The sequence below is a fragment of the Peromyscus leucopus genome, chromosome 8b (assembly GCF_004664715.2).
Source record: "Peromyscus leucopus breed LL Stock chromosome 8b, UCI_PerLeu_2.1, whole genome shotgun sequence".
Lineage (NCBI taxonomy): Eukaryota > Metazoa > Chordata > Mammalia > Rodentia > Cricetidae > Peromyscus > Peromyscus leucopus.
Genome location: NC_051086.1, coordinates 82440393 through 82458224, shown reverse-complemented (window position 1 = coordinate 82458224; position 17832 = coordinate 82440393). Strand labels below are relative to the sequence as shown.

The window sequence follows — 17832 nt, the reverse complement described above, 5'->3', positions numbered from 1 at the left end:
CTCACCAATTAGGCCAGGCTGGCTGGTCAGCAAGCTTTGGGGACCCTCCTGTCTGCAGCTCCTCAGTGCTGAGCGTCCAAGTGTGCACTGTCACACCTAGCACTTTCTGAAATTTTATGTGAGTTCTGGGGAACTGGACTCAGCTTTTCAGTTTCTCAAGGCAAGCCCTTTATGGACTGAATCGTCTCCACAACCATTTGGAACTTTTTTCCGAGACAGGGTTTCTCTGTGTAGTTTTGATGCCTGTCCTGGATCTTGCTCTGTAGACCAGGCTGGCCTTGAACTCACAAAGATCCGCCTGCCTCTGCCTCCCGAGTACTGGGATTAAAGGCGTGCGCCACCACCGCTTGGCTTGGAACTATTCTAAAAGAGACTTTAGTGTTCAGGATAGGCATAATGAACTCCCACTGGCTAACGTGGCAACTCTCAGTCTTGGAAGTGTGGTGGAGTCTCCCAAGGAGCTTTCAAAAAATTCAGTGAGAAGGTGCACCAGTGCCCATTGCTTCTGAATTTTGCTGAGTGGTGCTTTGGACAAGTTTCCCACTATTTCAACCTGGGCAGCAAGGGCTCGCATACCTCCAGGTTGGAATCGACTTGTCCACACAGACTCCAGCAGCCAAAGAGCTGCTCCTCTGCAAGCTAGAAGCCAAACCAGGGGCTTTTGAGGGTGGAAATACTAACCCCATGGATCACAGAGTCTGACTGGTGTCAGCGTTTATTTCTGACAGTGGCTCCATATGCCAAGAAAACACTGGGCTTTTTATATCAAAAAGTCATTTGGTTATATTAAAGCTTCAATGCTTCTTGCCAACTTTTGCATCGTGGGAAAGCTGTTGTTAATGCCGGAGAAACACTGTTTTAATTTAATTTTGTTACTGTTACTTTCGCTGCTGTTTCATGTAACCCAGGCTAGCCAAACTCTATGTGTGACCAAGGGTGGCCTTGAACATCTGATTCTCTTCTGTCTACCCCCCGAGTGCTGGATGACATGCAGACATTGCAATGCCTGGCTTGTGATTTCTTTTAAAACAAGGTTTATGTTAATATTGTTTTAATACCCCAGTTCCTAGCATGGGGCCTACCTACCATGTGGCTTGGGTATTCAGAATGAGCCTATGAGATGGGATTTGAATCTTCATTGTATAGGGCATGACAGGCAGAATTCTAAAGTGCCTAAGATTAACTAAGATTAGATGGTGAACGTCCTAGATGACCTGGGCTAGTGAATATGATGAGTCAACATTCCCATGGCTATGGCACTACATGGAAAAGATGAAGGAATTTTGTACTTAAAGATCCTAATCAGTTGCCTCTAAAGTGATCAAGGCAGAACTTATGGGGCTGGAGAAATGGCTCACTGCCTAAGAGCACTTGTTGCTTTTCCAGAGGACACAGATTTGTTTCCTAGAACCCACGTGGTAGCTAAGAACCATCTGCAACTCCAGTTCCAGAAGATCTGATGTCCTTTTCTGGCCCCGACAGGTGCTGCACACATATGGTATTCATGCTTACATGCAGGCGAAACACTCGTACCCAGAAAATAGAAGTGAACAAACAAAGCAGCTTATCTTGACAGGCCTGACCTAATTTGCTGAGTCCCTTAGAAATGATCTTGGGTTCAAGCCTTCAGGAGACAAGCCACCGTGAGTTCTAAGCCTGTGAAGAACCCGGAGTCACAAGGAGATGCCAAGGACAGGAGTGAGCTGAGCTTTGCCCAGTTTCCTGACCCATAAAAACTGGCATAACTAGCAGAGGCTTTAATCCACCAAATGTGTGGTCATTTGTCTGTGGCAAGAGGACTCAGAGTGGTGGAGAGACAGTGACAGGGAAAGGTTAAGGGACTTGGCCAGGGGCACACTAGGAACTGACGGAGCTGGGAGTCAAGCCTCCACATTTCCACCACTAGCTTACAGAACAAGGCTCGTCAGTACCAATCCTCAGATTTTCTGGAAAATATGAACTGGGACAAACCAAGACTGACTCTCAACCCTGCTGCTTTGTTAAACTAGGTGGAATCAGAGGAAAAAACTGACACCACAACATAGATCTACACATATCACACACATACACCATACACACATCTGCACACTCATACACTGACATCACACACACACACCACACACATCCACATACTCATACACTCACACACATCACACACACACATACACCCTCATATATACACACCATCCACACATTCACACACTCATACACTGATACACACACATACTCATATACTTACACACATCACACACACACTTACTTACACACATTCATACACTCACACACATCACAAACACATACTCATCCACACACATCCACACACTCATACATTTACACACACACACACACACACACACACACACACACACACACACACACACCACAAAGCAACAGGAGTCGGGGAAACTGAAATGTTTGGTCACTACCTGGGCTCTCTTTGCAGGATGCTGGCTGTACCAGGAGATGGAAGGCAGCATTTGTGAGTAGATGTGATTGAGTGGTTGGTTCTAAATGCTGCCTCATGCAAGCCCTGGGTGTCCCACACAGAAGACACTATGGGTCCTTGGAAGCTAAGAGGTGCTGTGCTCTAGCTGCCTGGGCTGTGAACTTGGGAAAGTCTCTTGACTTACTTAATGGGATTTTCTTTTCTTTTTTCTTTTTTTTTTTTTTTTGTGAATTGAGGATAATAACACTGATCAACCCTGACCCTCACCATCTGTTCTCCCATCATTATTGATCTTGACTATGTCAGAAAGTGAATGTTCTACATTCCATTGCTTTGCATCTGGGATGACCCTGTGACACACACAGTTCTTGCCAGAAAGCAGGAAAAGTCTGGTGTGGGGAAGAGGGCCTTGGGAAGATATCATTTTCTAGTAAATCACTAAAATAGGCCTGTTTTGTTTTCCAGGATCCATCGTTCCTTTTCCTGCCTGTACATCAGGGGTGAGCAGCCATCTTGTGGACCTGACATGAAGGAGGAGTAGGGGATGTGGAAAGCCTGAGTCTCTGATGGCAACATGGAGGCACCTGACAGCCTTGCATATATTCTTCCAGCTAGCTTGTCAAAACTGGGAATGTTTCCTCTTTCTGTTTATGACAGGTTATTTTTAAAGAATTTTAAAAATGATAAAGTACAAATAATTCAACATCATTGTGATCGTTGAGTGAGACCTCTCTAGAGCTATAATGGATGTGAGAAAGAGACATGCACTTCTCTTTCTCTGGACAGACTCTCAATACAGTGTGGGGTGGAGTCAAAGTGTGGTCCAAATGGAATTTAGCCAAGTAATAGTCCTAACAAATATGGCTTCTTCAGAGCCACAACAAACCCAAGAATGTGTTGCTTCTTGTGTTTGAACACTGAAATCTAAAAAATATAAAGAGTTTAGACAGTAACAGCCTGTCTGCCAGCAAAATTATGTCCTAAATCAGGAGGCACAGGAGCCAGAAGAAGGAGAAGACCCTCCATTCTCTTCCATTCCAGTCGCAGCAGAGTCTCTGAATTCAACTCCAGGGTTGGGCTGCAGGAGGCACCTGAGCCAATGTGGCTCATTGGTGGAATATGGTAAAGATGGTTGAGGAAAACAAAACTTCATCTGTCACATAGGGCCATGGTCATGGGAGGAGGGAACAACTGTCTTTAAGAAGGACCCAGTCTTTCACTCAGCAAATACTTTTAAAATCTCATGTATCGTGGGACATACTGATTCTTGGTTCCATACTAGTGACACATGGAACTGATGGTGGAAACTTCTGGGAAGTATGTTTGGGTTTGAATTTATGGAAAAACCTCATTTCAGCATCTTCCCCCAAACAATATCTTAGCTACGTCCCTTGCCACTGTGGCAGAACCTAACAGAACCTAGGGGAAGAAGAACTTATTTTGGCTCATAGTTTTAAATGTACAGTCCACCATGGCAGAGAAAGGATGGTGGAGTTCTTGGTTTCAGGAATGTGTGGCTGGCACTCCTCACATCTCAGGGGACCAGGAAGCAGAGAGAAATTAGTGCATGACAAACTCCAGTTTGTATCACAGAAGACAAGTCCCCAAGATCAGAAGCAAATTACCCATCACCGCACAGCATGCTCGTGGAAGACCCTTCATTCTCCCCGGGTCTTGGATCTATCCACTGTCCTTTCTTTTACAGTAATCTGCTCCTTCCAGAAAAACAGTTATGCTCTGCTAAACGACCCAGCCATAGTGAGCATGTTTGGACAGGATGTGCAATTATACAATACTGGTCTGAAAGATGAGTTTTCCCCAAGTCTGGATAAATTGGAGCAGGCTCTTTTGATCTACAGTCTCCCAAGTTTTCCTTGATACCCTCAAGCAGAAACAGATTATAAGCAAGGGTTGTGGTTTCTGTTGCATCCAATACACAGCTCTTAGATGGAGGAGGACCAAGGACTCTGCAGTCTGTCATCTCTACCATTTGTCCGCACATAGATTCCAAAAATTACAGTGGAGACCATGCATTTCTAAGCAAACCCATTTCTCTTTCAAACACGCCTGACTGCCTCTGTCACCAACACACATACACACACACACACACACACACACACACACACACACACAAATTCCTTTTGAAATACTAACATGTCGCTAGGTGCCTCATCAGGTAAGGAAAGGCAATCTTGCTTCTGCCCCTCCTCAGCCCTACGGCCAAGAAGGCCACCCGGCTCCCCCTCCTCCTCCCTCCCGGTATGTCAGGCTTGCAAGATGAAGGGAGCGTGAGTTGGCAGACGTAGAAACTTGCCTGGCCCTGGCAAAAGTATCCATTGGAAACTTGCTTTGTAATTTCCTGAGCGTTTGGGGTCAGAAGTGGGAGGACACCCCCAGATGGAAGAAAAGTCTAATCACTTTCACATGGGAGGAAAATAAGAAACACCCAGCCTTGAAAAAAGCACAGTGACTAGATTCTAAACTCAGGCTCAAGGATAAATGTTCCCCAAACACGACTTTTGGAGGGAGGGAGTGCCAACCGCCTGAGAAGATTTCCTTGGCCCAGATGGGACCACCCTTGGATGGGAAGGATGCTCAAGTTCCCCACCCACAGAACTGTTCTCTGAAAAGACAGGGATGGCTAGGAGACTGGATAACACAGTCACTTCATGTCTTTGACTGTTTTTATTGGTTTTTATCCTCCAGAATGTTTTCAGTTCTTGGAACAGTGCCTGATGCACAGTGGGTGCTCAAAGTATTTGCTGAGTGAAAGACAGAATGTGGCTTTCATTTGAAGCTCTGTCTGAAGTTCCTGTCACTCAGCTGATAGTATAAACGACGCCTGTAGGAGAGGTGAGAAAGCTAGAGGGACCGTGGTCTCCAAACAGAATTGGAGAGCAAGATACACTGGGAAGACAGGAAAACTGGAAGAGAATCGATATGGATGCATATGGTATCTGGAAAAACTGGGGACTCATAGAGACCCTTAGGAAGTGACTAACAGGAGATGGGTAGAGCCTTTGATGTGAGCATCAGCTTCGAAGCTCTGATGATCTCGCTTTCTCTGCTTTAAGGCCAAAGCTCTTATCCCAAGGTAAAGGGGGCTCCCCTCCTTCTCCTTCCACCTCCATTGAATGTCTGTCATATCTCCTCTTTGCCTCACCCACAGTTCTCCTTGAGGACTAGGAAGTACAGCAAGCTTTGCAAGTGGTCCATTCTCTAAGCTCTTCCTTATCAGGGTCGTGGGGTCATAGCTCTCTTGGACCAGAATGTCACTGCAATGAGGATTTTCCTGGGGATCAAAAGTGTTAAGTTTTAGAAAAGTGTGCAGTGTGTTCATCAAGTGAACCTGGCCTGGACTCTGGGTGACTGGGGCACAGGAGGTCATTGGGAGAATTTGGCAAATGCATTTTGTCAGTCTCTTTAGCACTATTAGCTCCATGTTCATGACCAGGGGACCTCTGTCTTTCAGATTGTAAATGAGGGTCACAGACAGCTGTGACCTTAAGATACTTCCTGGTTTGTCCCTCTGTCGTTGAGGCCCACTTAGTTGGCCCGTTATGCATTTGAGAAGAGTTTGATTCTTTTAACTAGAGGAAAGACATGAAAATGTAAAGACAGTTTGCCTCTCTCGAGCTCTCTCGGCTCAGGCAATGTGGATAAACTCCAGGGTGGAAAGTCCTTGTCTTTGGTGCTAAAGTCATTCTGTGGGTAGATAAGAGGTGAGGCTGAGAGAAAGAGACAAAAACGGGGAGAAAGGAAAATCTGCTAGAAGAACTGGGGTGTAGCTCACTTGGTACTTCAGTGGCTAGAGTGCTTGCCTAGGGTCCAGAGAGCCCCACGTTTGATCCCCGATGTAAACTGGATCTGGTGGTACGTAGCTGTCATCCCAGCACCCCAGAAGTGGAAGCAGGAGGCTCTGGAGTTCAAGGACACTCTCTGTCACACAGTGAGTGAAAAGGGGCCATCTTGTGACCCATGAGACCATGTCTAGAAATACATAAATGAATAAATAGAAACCATTGTCTCAAAAATAAACGAATAAAAGCCCACTTGATTAAAAAATAGAGTTTGTAAGAGTAGAGAAAGGAGGGGTCATGTGTGACGTGTCTCCACCTCGGTGGCCGTTATGCACATCAGTTACAGCATCATCACCTTGGCTCTGAAGACTTTTGGCGCCAGGCAAGATTCGTTCTTCAGTCTTGAAGAGAACTCTCATTGGCTAGCAGCCATTCTCTCTGTGGGAATGTTTCTGGGATTCAGGTCTGAACCTCGTTAGGTTTGGAAGCTCCACTCAGCATGGAGGAACCCAACTTCACACATGCAAAAGCAAAGTAAGGGACAAAGAATTGGGGACCCCTAAGTCAACGTATCCCCAAAGTCTAAGCGCCATACGCTTCCGTCAGATCCTCTCCCTGAGAGTTTGTTTTAATTAAGTAAAATCTTGACCAGCTGTGAACCCTTCGAACGATATTAACAACCAGCCCTGCAAGACATGTTCAGCGGTACAATGGTGGCACCAGCATCTTAAGATCTGAGGCCTACCCCACAAAAGCCTGGCACTGTTATTGGTACAGACAAGCTATAAGGAAGCTTCATCCCTACTGACCAACTTTTATAGTACTGAAAGGTGTTATCCATGCTACCGAGGGGAAAAGCAGCCATCAGTCTTACCAAGCTGTGAACGCTCTAAGCTATAATAACTGCTGCAACAGTGGTATGAACATCATGGGAGTAACCAGCCACTTGACGATTGGATTTAAGTCCCACTCTCAAGATGAAACTCATACCTGGGCACCATTACCAGGCTAGGAATCTGTGTCTAGACAGGTAATGGGCCCTGGAAGAGAACATAATACTATTATTCTACTAAGTGGACACACTATTAAACCAACTCCTAATGACTTATCACTATACTACATCTATCAACCTTCACCAGAGAAGGTTTTTCTTCTTCTTTTTTTTTTGTAGTAGATGGTGATTAACGCAGAGACCCATACCCGGTCAATGTTCACAGTTTGAAGTGCTTAGCCTTAAATGGGACATCTATGTTATATCCCTCCTCCCAAGGCTCAAGGATGACCATGGATGAGAGGACAGGAAGGTTGTAAGAGTGACAGGCATTGGATGGCTAGATTGAAACAGTGTTCTTCAGACACAACAGGGCAGTTTCACACATGAACTCACAGCAGTTGTGACAGCATGCACAGGAACTGTGCAAGGGCAGACCAGACAAAATCTCTGCCTGGAATGGGGAGGTGAGTATGAAGTCCCACCCCTAGCTGAGGAGCTATTGATGGCTGCTGGGAAAGTTAGTTCTCTTCAAGGATGTGGCCCCTGGTAGGTTGACCATGCTCCCGTGGGTGACCACACACCCAAGAGTAGATAGACCACACAAATCGGACTCAATAGATTATTTTTTTAAAAAGAAGACAAATTTGGAAGAGGTAGATCTGGGAAGAGTTGGGGAGAGGAGTTGGGGTGAATATGGCAAATATTCATATGACATTCACAAAGAATTAATAAAAAATATTTTAAAAGATAAATATATGAAAATAAAACCCTTCCATTCCTGGGCTCTCCTTGTCAGGCATTTAATCAGAACAATGACAGAAGCAAGTAATATGGAAAGTAGAATCTTTGAGCCAAAGTTTCCCCATGGATGGTAGTAGCTTAGCAGACTTGCTATTATATATAATAATATATATTATATATAATAATGACTATATAATTATAATAATATATATAATATATATATAATATACTACATATTATATATGTATTGGTCTTGTCTTGTGACACTAGCTTTGCCCTCCTCCTGGGCAGGGGCCCCAGTTCCAGAGTCTTGGTTAAGCCCCTATGCCCACAAGGACACCAGGGCTGGGCTGCTCCCACCTTTCACATCTTTGCGTGGCTCTATTTTGCTGAGCAAAGGTCCTTCCTCTGCAGCCCCATCTTCTCCCACCTCCTTAGTCTTGCTGCCAGCACTCCAGACACCCTCCACATCCTGCAGCATCTGACCATGGGGTGAGTGATGGCCTTCTGGAAGATCTTCATGATTTTTGTTCTCCTTTTTCTTCTCATGAGGAATCCTAAATGTGGACAAAAATATAAAGTCCACCATAAAGTGCATTTGGAATGACCCAATAACCTACAAATGACTCACCCCGTATGTGGTCAAGTGAGGAAGAGATTGAGCTGGGGCCTCTAACTTCATGAAGAGTGATTTAATGTGGACAGAAAAGAAGTTGGTAATGTCAGCTGATTCTTGAAGAAGACATTGCTGGGAGAGGGTGAACACACTGTCCTGAGGTGTGGTAATGCCAGCTGCTACAACTTTTTAGTTACTTTTCTTATTGCTATGACCAAATACCTGACGAAAAGCAGTGTTAGAAAGGAAGGAGTTATTTTGGCTCACAGTTTGAGAGGATACAGTGCATTACAATGTGGAAGCCACAATAGCAAGAATGGGAGGCTGGCAGGTCACATTGTATCAGTCATTAGGCATCAGAAAATGAACATCAGGCATCCCAGCAGGGCTATTTAACCTCCACAACCACCACAATGACCAACTTCCTCCAGTGAGGCTCCATCTGCTAAAAGTTCCAGAACCTTCCCAAACAGCTGCCATGCTGTGGATATCACTCTGTATGCTGTGAACGTGTTGCTCTGATTGGTTAATAAATAAAGTGCTGATGGCCAGTAGCCAGGCAGGAAGTATAAGTGGGACAAGGGAGAAGAGAATTCTGGGAATAGGAAGGCTGAGTCAGGAAACACTGCCAGCTGCCACTATGAGAAGCAAGATATAAGATACTGGTGAGCCACGAGCCATGTTGCAAGGTATAGATTTATAGAAATGGGTTAATTTAAGATGTAAGATCTAACTAGCAAGAAGACTGCGCCATTAGGCCATACAGTTCGTAATTACTATAAGCCTCTGTGTGTTCATTTGGGTCTGAGCAGCTGCAGGAGTGAGGGACCGCAGGAGCCGGGTGGGACCAGGAAAACTTTGCCTACAAATGTTGCCAGAACATGGGGCAAGAGTTTTCACCTAAAACCTGAGAAAGAAGATTCTAAAATGGAGCTAAAAACAGCTTCCTAGTTGTCTCTCTCAAGTTAGCCACAGTCTGTGGGCTTGAGCTACTCTATGGCAGGTTCCTGGCATGTGGGCTTGACCTATAGCATGGTGGGAATGAGGCATCTGCAAGCTGCACATTACACTGCATGGATTTAGCCTTTGCTAGTACAGACAAATAAAAAAGAGGTTTCTGGGCTACATGCTGCTTTGATAGAAGCATAGACCCACTGCTTCTGAGAGTTGATGGTATACATGGCTTCCAGACCCAGAGCTGGTGGTAAATGTACCACTCTCATGGTGGGAAGCTGAGGTGGGCAGAGAATGCTACAGTTTAAAGCAATAGATTCACAATAAGACAGATTCCAATGGGATAAACCTCTAAATGGTTTACAATGTGTGTAAAAATATATGTAGGCTTGGAAGAGAGAAGAAAATAAATATAGACAGTTATGTAAAAAAAAAGTTTTAAAAAATAAAGTCTTTAAAGAGTAAGTAAAAGTAGTATAAAAAATAAGCCACATAAAGATGGATATTACACAGAAAATCTGGATTGTGTTTCTTTGATATTTTTAACTACAGAAAGACATTTGATTGTAAAGGCTGCTCAGTTAAACCAATTTGTATATTTTAAGGGCACCTTGACTTCAAAATTTGGATCTAAGGATATGTTGCTTTGGAAAGGAGGCTCTGCTTTTGTTTCCACAGAAAGCAAGAGGCTATGGATTTGTTCCAGATTAAGATACATCAGGTTTGACCAGCCAAGACCCCCTGAAAGGTCTCCGATGACACCATGGTTCAGATGATCCAACATCTAGAAAGGTTTCAAGGCAACTGGCTCAGACAATACAGCCTCACAGACTACTCCATAATCCTAAAATTTTCTTTGTGTCCCCATAAGAATACAGCACCCTCATCCAGCAGGAAGTAGTATGAGAAACTACGCCCAAATTCCCAAATATACCAAGCTGGCTTTGGAGATGGAATTGGCTCATTCCTTCTCTAAACCCAAGCATATTGCTAAAAGAAAAGGTTGAGATATTCTTCTGTTCCATATCAGAAGAGCCCTCTGGTGTAGGACAGAGAAAAACCAACATTTTTATTTAAAACAGGTTGATTATAAATGCAATCTCTTTCTAAAGAAGAAGAGGGGATATGGTATAGATATGACAGGATGAAAGGGTAGATTAATGAACCTATTTTTAAAGAGCAACAACTTGTCTAGAAATGTTTTACATTGCTATGGATTTTAGTTTATTGATACAAGTTTAAACTTAATTTTGTTATACTGTATATATTTCTATTCTCATTTGAGATATTATGTTTATGTAACTCATTTAGATTGTAATGGATAATTAAAAAATACAGATTAATAATTAGTCTTCTATGATAGTCAAACTTATAGTCAAGTTAAGTTTTCTATGTATACATAGATATAATTCAATTAGGTAGGTAATCTTCAAACACTTCAAAGACCTACAGAGTATGGCATTTAAAATGTTTTAAAAATTTAGACTTTCTGGACAGTGGGACATGTCTGCTCCTGGCAGCACTGGTTTACTTCAGAGAGGAGGATTGGCACTGAAGACATTCTTTATCGAGTTTATCTTCTTCTTGGCAAAAATAGTCATTTGGGCAAGAAACTGTTCTTGCCTAGACTGCTTGACAAAATGATGTATCTACTGGACATGCGGGACCCATAGGAAGGTGACCACTGAACTTTGATTGGTGAAATGGTCCTTCATGTTTCTACCTTGCAGAGAAAACTGCCAGACATTCTACAGGACACAGAGAGAAGTGACTGAGAGACTCTAGGCCTGTGGGCTGAAGACAGATGCCTCAACTTTACAGAGAAACTTTGGATGACTGTCCAGGCTGCCAGCTGTCTCTGTCTACTCTTTGCAAAAAAAAAAAAAAAAAAAAAAAAAAAAAAAGATTCCTGAAACTTGCTTACATCCTTCTCTCATTTCTTAGGTAATATTATATCCTTCTGAGGTCTTTGATGTAGTTGAAGACTAGATAGTTTAATTTCCTTAGTTATGATGAAAGATATAAGTCAGATATAGATGCCAAATATAAATAGACTAGATATTATAAATAGACGAGATATTGTTTTTTGTTTGTTTGTTTGTTGTTTTGTTTTTTGAGACAGGGTTTCTCTGTGTAGCTTTGCACCTTTCCTGGAACTCACTTGGTATCCCAGGTTGGCCTCAAACTCACAGAGATCTGCCTGGCTCTGCCTCCCAATTGCTGGGATTAAAGGCGTGCACCATCACCCGACTAAAGATTTATTTATTATGTATACAGCATGTATGACTGCAGGCCAGAAGAGGGCACCATATCTCATTAAAGATGGTTGTGAGCCACCATGTGGTTGCTGGGAATTGAACTCAGGACCTCTGGAAGAGCAGTCAGTGCTCTTAACCCCTAAGCCATCTCTTCAGCACTAGACTAGATATTGTAACTGTAATTCTTGCTTAATAATTGTTTTGCTATATGTAATTTTACTATGTTAAAGTTAAAACCTTACTTTTTGAAAAAAAAAGAAAAGGAGAAGTGCTGTGGATATTGCTCTATATGCTATGAATGTGTTGCTCTGATTGGTTAATGAATAAAGTGCTAATTGGCCAGTAGCCAGGCAGGAAGTATAAGTGGGACAAGGGAGAAGAGAATTCTGGGAATAGGAAGGCTGAGGAGACAGACACTGCCAGCTGCCGCCATGAGAAGCAAGATATAAGATACTGGTAAGCCACAAGCCACATGGCAAGGTATAGATTTTATAGAAATAGGTTAATTTAAGATGTAAGATCTAGCTAGCAAGAAGCCTGAGCCATTAGGCCATACAGTTCGTAATTACTATAAGCCTCTGTGTGTTCATTTGGGTCTGAGCAACTGCAGGTGTGAGGGACCACAGGAGCTGGGTGGGATCATTAAAGCTTTAGTTACACTGCCAGCTGGTGACCAAGCATTTAAACTCATGAGTTCTATGGGGAGACATTTCATATTCAAATCAGACCAATTTTTTGATCTGGGATGTTTCCCCCCAAACCCATACATTGAAGATACCCAACTTGTGGTATTCCTCTCCCCTTCTCTTTCTGCAGCCTGATGATGAGATGAGCAGCTTTATACTTGGGCCCACTCCTTACCATGATGACTATTTCACTGTGATGCTTTGACATTCTGACATCAGGCTCAGAGACAATGGAGCCGACTCACCCAACGCTGAGATCGTGAACAGAAGCAAATCTTCCTCCTTCATGCCGTTAGGGGTGGACTTTTTCTTCTGCATTGGATCACTTTGTATCTTTTAGGATCTTCAAACATGGATATTCAAACATGGACTCCCAAGCACCCTTCACCTCACTCTATAAGAGTCCTCCCGTTCTCCCTGATTCAGATCTGCTCCCATCTCTGTCCTTGCTGTGACTCTTTTCCTAGTGATGTTTCAGACGCCTGAGCCTTTTTGACTTGGCCCAAGTTTCTCACTCCATCCAGAACACAGTGGTGTCCTTCCTTCTGTCAACTCTGTTCCTGACCCCATTCTCCTGGGACTACCGAGGGTCACTTCCTTCGTCTACTGTCCGTGACACCTCCCACTCCTACCTCCAGATGCAGACCCATCTTTCCTTTGATCACCAATGCATTGTGAATAAATTCACTTTTATAAAGCCAGCTACACTGTAATGGTCAGGTCACATGTCTACTCGTTTATGAGGTTATCGGTTGGTTCTGTGAGGTCCTAGTTTCTGCTTACTTTGAGTACAGTTGTCTCTCTGTCACATGGTGCTGCACTTGGCAGGAGGTAGACAATCTGTATTTGATGGGCAGATGGGAGCAGAGTGGGTGGATGAGGGTAGAGAGAAACAAAAGCAAGTGATTGAAAATATTAACTACAGAGGAGGGAGAGTTGAGGCATGCTTGTGTGTGTGTGTGTGTGTGTGTGTGAGAGAGAGAGAGAGAGAGAGAGAGAGAGAGAGAGAGAGAGAGAGAGAGAGAGAGAGAGAGAGAGAGAACTAAATTTAGGATTTGAAGTAGAATAGGCAATGTCTCTACTGATGGCTAAACTATATTCTCTCCTTTTTTTTTTCTCTCCTTTTTTTTTTCCCCCTTCTCTCCTTTTTTTTTGTGATAGGGTCTCATGCAGTCCCAGCTGGCCTCACTATGTAGCTGAGGATAGCCTTGTACTTCAAATCCTCCTGACTTTACCTCCTAAATGCTAGGATCACATATGTGTGCCACCATGTCTATTTATATGGTGCTGGGCACTGAACTCAGGGATTTTTTTGTTTTGTTTTTGTGTGTGTTGTGTGTATAGGCAAGCATTCTACTAATAGAGCCACATTCCTAACCCCAACTAGATTTTAAAAAAAAAAAAAAAGCATTATTTTCACTTTTGAGACAGGGTCTTGCTAATGCCACCAGTTGCACTTGGAATCACCATTTTTCAGTTTCCTGAGTAGCTATGACTACAGGCCTGTACCACTAGGCCTGACTTGTATTACATCTTTTTGAGAAACCTGAAATCCACAGTAATGACCAGAAAATCAAAAGAATGCATTTATATCTGAGAAGATTATGTCTGGAGTTGATTAAGGGTGCCTTGGGGTTGAGTCAGAATATCTTAGTACTGGCCAAAGGTATTCTGGGGTTAGATAGGCTGTCCTGAGATTGGGTCAAGGTGTCCTGGGATTGAATGAACCAGGCTGTCTTGGGATTGGTTAAGAGTGTTCTGGGGTGGGGTCAGGTTAGTCTGAGGTTAGTTAAAGTTTTTTAGGATTGAGTCAGGGTATCCAGTAATTGGGTCAAGACTCAGAAGACAGGACGTAACTTTTCTTTGGTATTTTGAGGTTAGTCCGTCTGTAGGAGTATTAAATGATAATATATCTCTTGGATTTAATTAATTTTTTTCTGCCCAAACCAAAGAAACTAGGTTTGAACACCATCATCCTAGCTGGGTTCACTGGGATTGAGAAATAACAGACTCCTAGATGACTCCTTCTGTCCTTCTCTGTCTCTGAAATACACACACGGATTCTGGGACAGGAACCTGACATTTTCCTCTTGCATCCAGATGTAAAAAGTCGTGCTATTTTCCTTTTATGGGTTTGAACTTGGTTTCTGACAAGTGGTTTCCAAAGCCTATACTCCCTTCTGATGTGCCTCTTCTTCCTCTCCAAAGACTCAGCTTAAGCAGTTCCTGTATACACAGCGGTGGGAAACTAGGCATTTTTTTTTCCAAAGGAAAACAAAATTGTTAAGCATAGGAAAACATCTGCTCTGTGTCCACTCAATGGATTCCTCAACATTTCTAGCAAGCTGTGACATTTGAACTGACAACCCTGAGGCATATTTTGGCAAATTAAGGAAATCTACACTCAATAAATAAGTGATTATGCATTTCTCCAGGGGCCCATTCTGAAAGTGCGCCACATACCTTGGAATTCTTGTTTACAAAGTAGCAGTGAGGCATTGGCACTCTACCTTATTAGACACATATGCAAATGCTCTGAGCCCACAGGACTCAATTAAGTCAGGCCTTGTCAAGAGGAATGGAGTCATCCAGGAGCTGCCAGGGAGCTGAGATGCTCTTCCAGAAGCTACTGACACTTAAAAATTATGCTAATAAAATATTGAGGAGAAAATAATAATTTTCAAAAGACCCCAAATCCAGGAACTAAAAGGATGTGGCCAGATTTCTATCTCTCTGAAAGTAAGCGTGTTTATTACCACTCCCCTCCATGTAACCAGAAAATACCTTCTGCAATCTTAACAAGCTTTTCTTTATTAAAAGTAGTGGTATTTCCCCTTTTTTGTTCATTTGTTTCTCACACATGCTTTATTGAAAGTGGAGCGTGTTATCCATCAGCTCTATGTGGTAACATTTATTTATTTGTTTGTTTATTTATTTATTTATCTGCTTATTTGTTGTTATCTGTTCTGTCTCCCAGGACCTATGCTATATGTTAGAGGTACAGCAGGACAAAGTCAGTAAATAGGTCAGTAAGGTAACTGCACTTTATGGAAGCTGCCAGAAAGAAATGCAGGCGCTACAGAGGGAGTAGCTGAAATGGGGAGGTTGGAAAAGGCTCTTCAGCAACAGCATTGGAAGCGGAGATCCTGAGGCTTGGAGCAGCCACCCAGATGGAGCCTGGAGATTGCACAGTGTACAAGGGGTAAACAAAGTCCTTGAAGCAGAGTTTAAGAATATTTGGGGGACAGAGAGAAGCCATTGTGGTCAGAGTGGCTGAGATGGGAAGTGGCTGAGACAGGCCAAAGAGAAGCCTGAGCCAGGCTGCACAGGCCTTATGAGTATTGACTGTGACTTTAGATCTTATTCTGAAAGTGATGGAACAAGGGGGGAAACGTGCCATGGTGGAATTTGTACTTTATGAAAATTAATCTGGCTGACCTTTGAGGAGTAGATTGAAGAGAAGGATGAAGTCTGGAGGGAGAGAGCGAGGGAGGGAGGGAGGGAGGGAGAAGGTGGGATTTGGTAGAGCACACAGGACCGGTGTTGCAGGATGTAGAGAAGGGAGGCTGGCTGGATGATGGTTTTGGAGGTAACACTGATGAGACTTGCTGATACACTGGATTGAGGGGATTGACGAAAGAGAGACTTAAGTGTATTTCTTTACATATTTATGTGTTCATGTTTACATTCTGGTACACAAGTCTCTGCATATGTATGTATATGTATGGAAGCCAGAGGACAACCTTCTGTGGCCTCCTCAGGAACACTATCCACTTCCTTTGAGATCTCATCTCCCGTTGCCTGGAAACTCACCAGTTAAGCTATACTGGCTGACCAGTGAGTCCAGGGGATCCTCCTGTTTTGAATTCCCCAGTGTTGGAATTGCAGGCGAACATCACTATGGCCAGCATTTTTATGTGCATTCTGGTGATCAAACTCTGCTTTCCATGCTCGCAAGGCAAGCACTTTGCCCACTGAGATGACTTCCCAGTCCCACTGCTAGTGTTTGGAAATGAGCAGCAGGGTTGTTGGTGTTGTTGGATGCCAGAAAACTCTTAAAGAAGGGTTTTCATAGGAAGGCTGTGGGTGAAGACATAGGAGCTCATAAGTTGGGGAAACCTGTTACTAGTGTTATAAAGAAATGATGCCTTATGGCAACACATTGTTTGAATGTCAAGCCTTGTCGTTTATTGCTGTGACTCAAAGCAATGCTAGCAATACTCAAAGAACAGATCACAGAGCTTGAGACGCCTAGTCTGGGGCATTAGAGGCAGTTCAAGTATTGACAATACGTTTAGCAAATGACAGAGCGGACGGAAGTGGGTAATCACAGGTTTCTCTTTCTTGCGGCCTGCCTGGTCAGATCTTGTTCCTGCTTTTGAACTAGATGAGCCAGAGGACATGCAGGTGCAGGGAGAGTGAAGGCTGTGCTGAAAGGGATGGCCAGAGCGCCTAGAAAGAATGAGAACGGTGATTCAAAAGTGAAAAAAGTGAGCTGGCAAGATGGTCAGCGGGTAAAGGTGCTTGCTGCCAAACCCGAGGACCTGCGTGATCCCTGGGAGCCATATGGTGGAAAGAAAAACCAGATTCTCTGTGTGTCTGTGTCTCTCTGTCTCTCTCTGTCTCTCCGTCTCTCTGTCTCTCGCTCTCTCTCCTCACCAAACAGATAGGTAATAAAAGACAGAGTGCACCCGACACTCTAAGATAGCACAATCTGTTCATTTAGCACCGTCCCTGGAGTTTCAGGATGTATAGCTCCGCTTTCTAAAATCTACTCTTCCAGATGATTTTTTTTCTTTCCGAACCAAGTATTTAAACAAAAGGTGAAAGCCCTGGAGTCCCTCATAGCATCCTCCAGCAGAGCTGCCTTCCTATTAAATTTCACAGTTTGCTTTGCTGCCAGCCTGTCTACTGCCGAGGACACGCTGTCCTGTGCTTCGCTCGGCTTATCTCAGTTTCTGTTTGCTGTTCTGACAGTGTCCGTGGTGCTTTAGGAAGTACAATATTTGGATGGTTGGTTAGCAGTCGGCAGAGCAGAATGCATAATTTTGGGGAGGACAGAGGGCAAGACACCTGACTTAGAAGAATGGAGGGTTACAAGGGGTTTCTGGTTTGGGGGTCTAGAATTTTGGTGTTGTGCAGGGCTAGTTCTGTTCGTTTGGTAAAATGCACTTGAGTTTTGGAGTGGGAGAGAAGCCTGAGTTCAGTGCTGAGCTCTGCTGTTTTCTACTGTGTAACTGTAGGCTTGTAACTTCATGTCTTTGAACGCTGTGTTGTCATCAGTAAAGTATGGATAATTATAGATATGCAAATTGCCAGGTTGTTGTGAAGGGTAAC

General features: G+C 43.6%; 1 protein-coding gene across 1 annotated transcript in view; it reads right to left on the bottom strand.

Moving 5' to 3' along the window:
- LOC114690480 overlaps nt 1-17832 on the bottom strand; it is a 33796-nt gene that overhangs the window by 10421 nt on the left and 5543 nt on the right. Inside the window, exon 2 of the mRNA XM_037201020.1 lies at nt 8342-8538. Coding sequence (XP_037056915.1) covers nt 8342-8538 — 197 coding nt within the window. The remainder of the gene's footprint in view (nt 1-8341; nt 8539-17832) is intronic.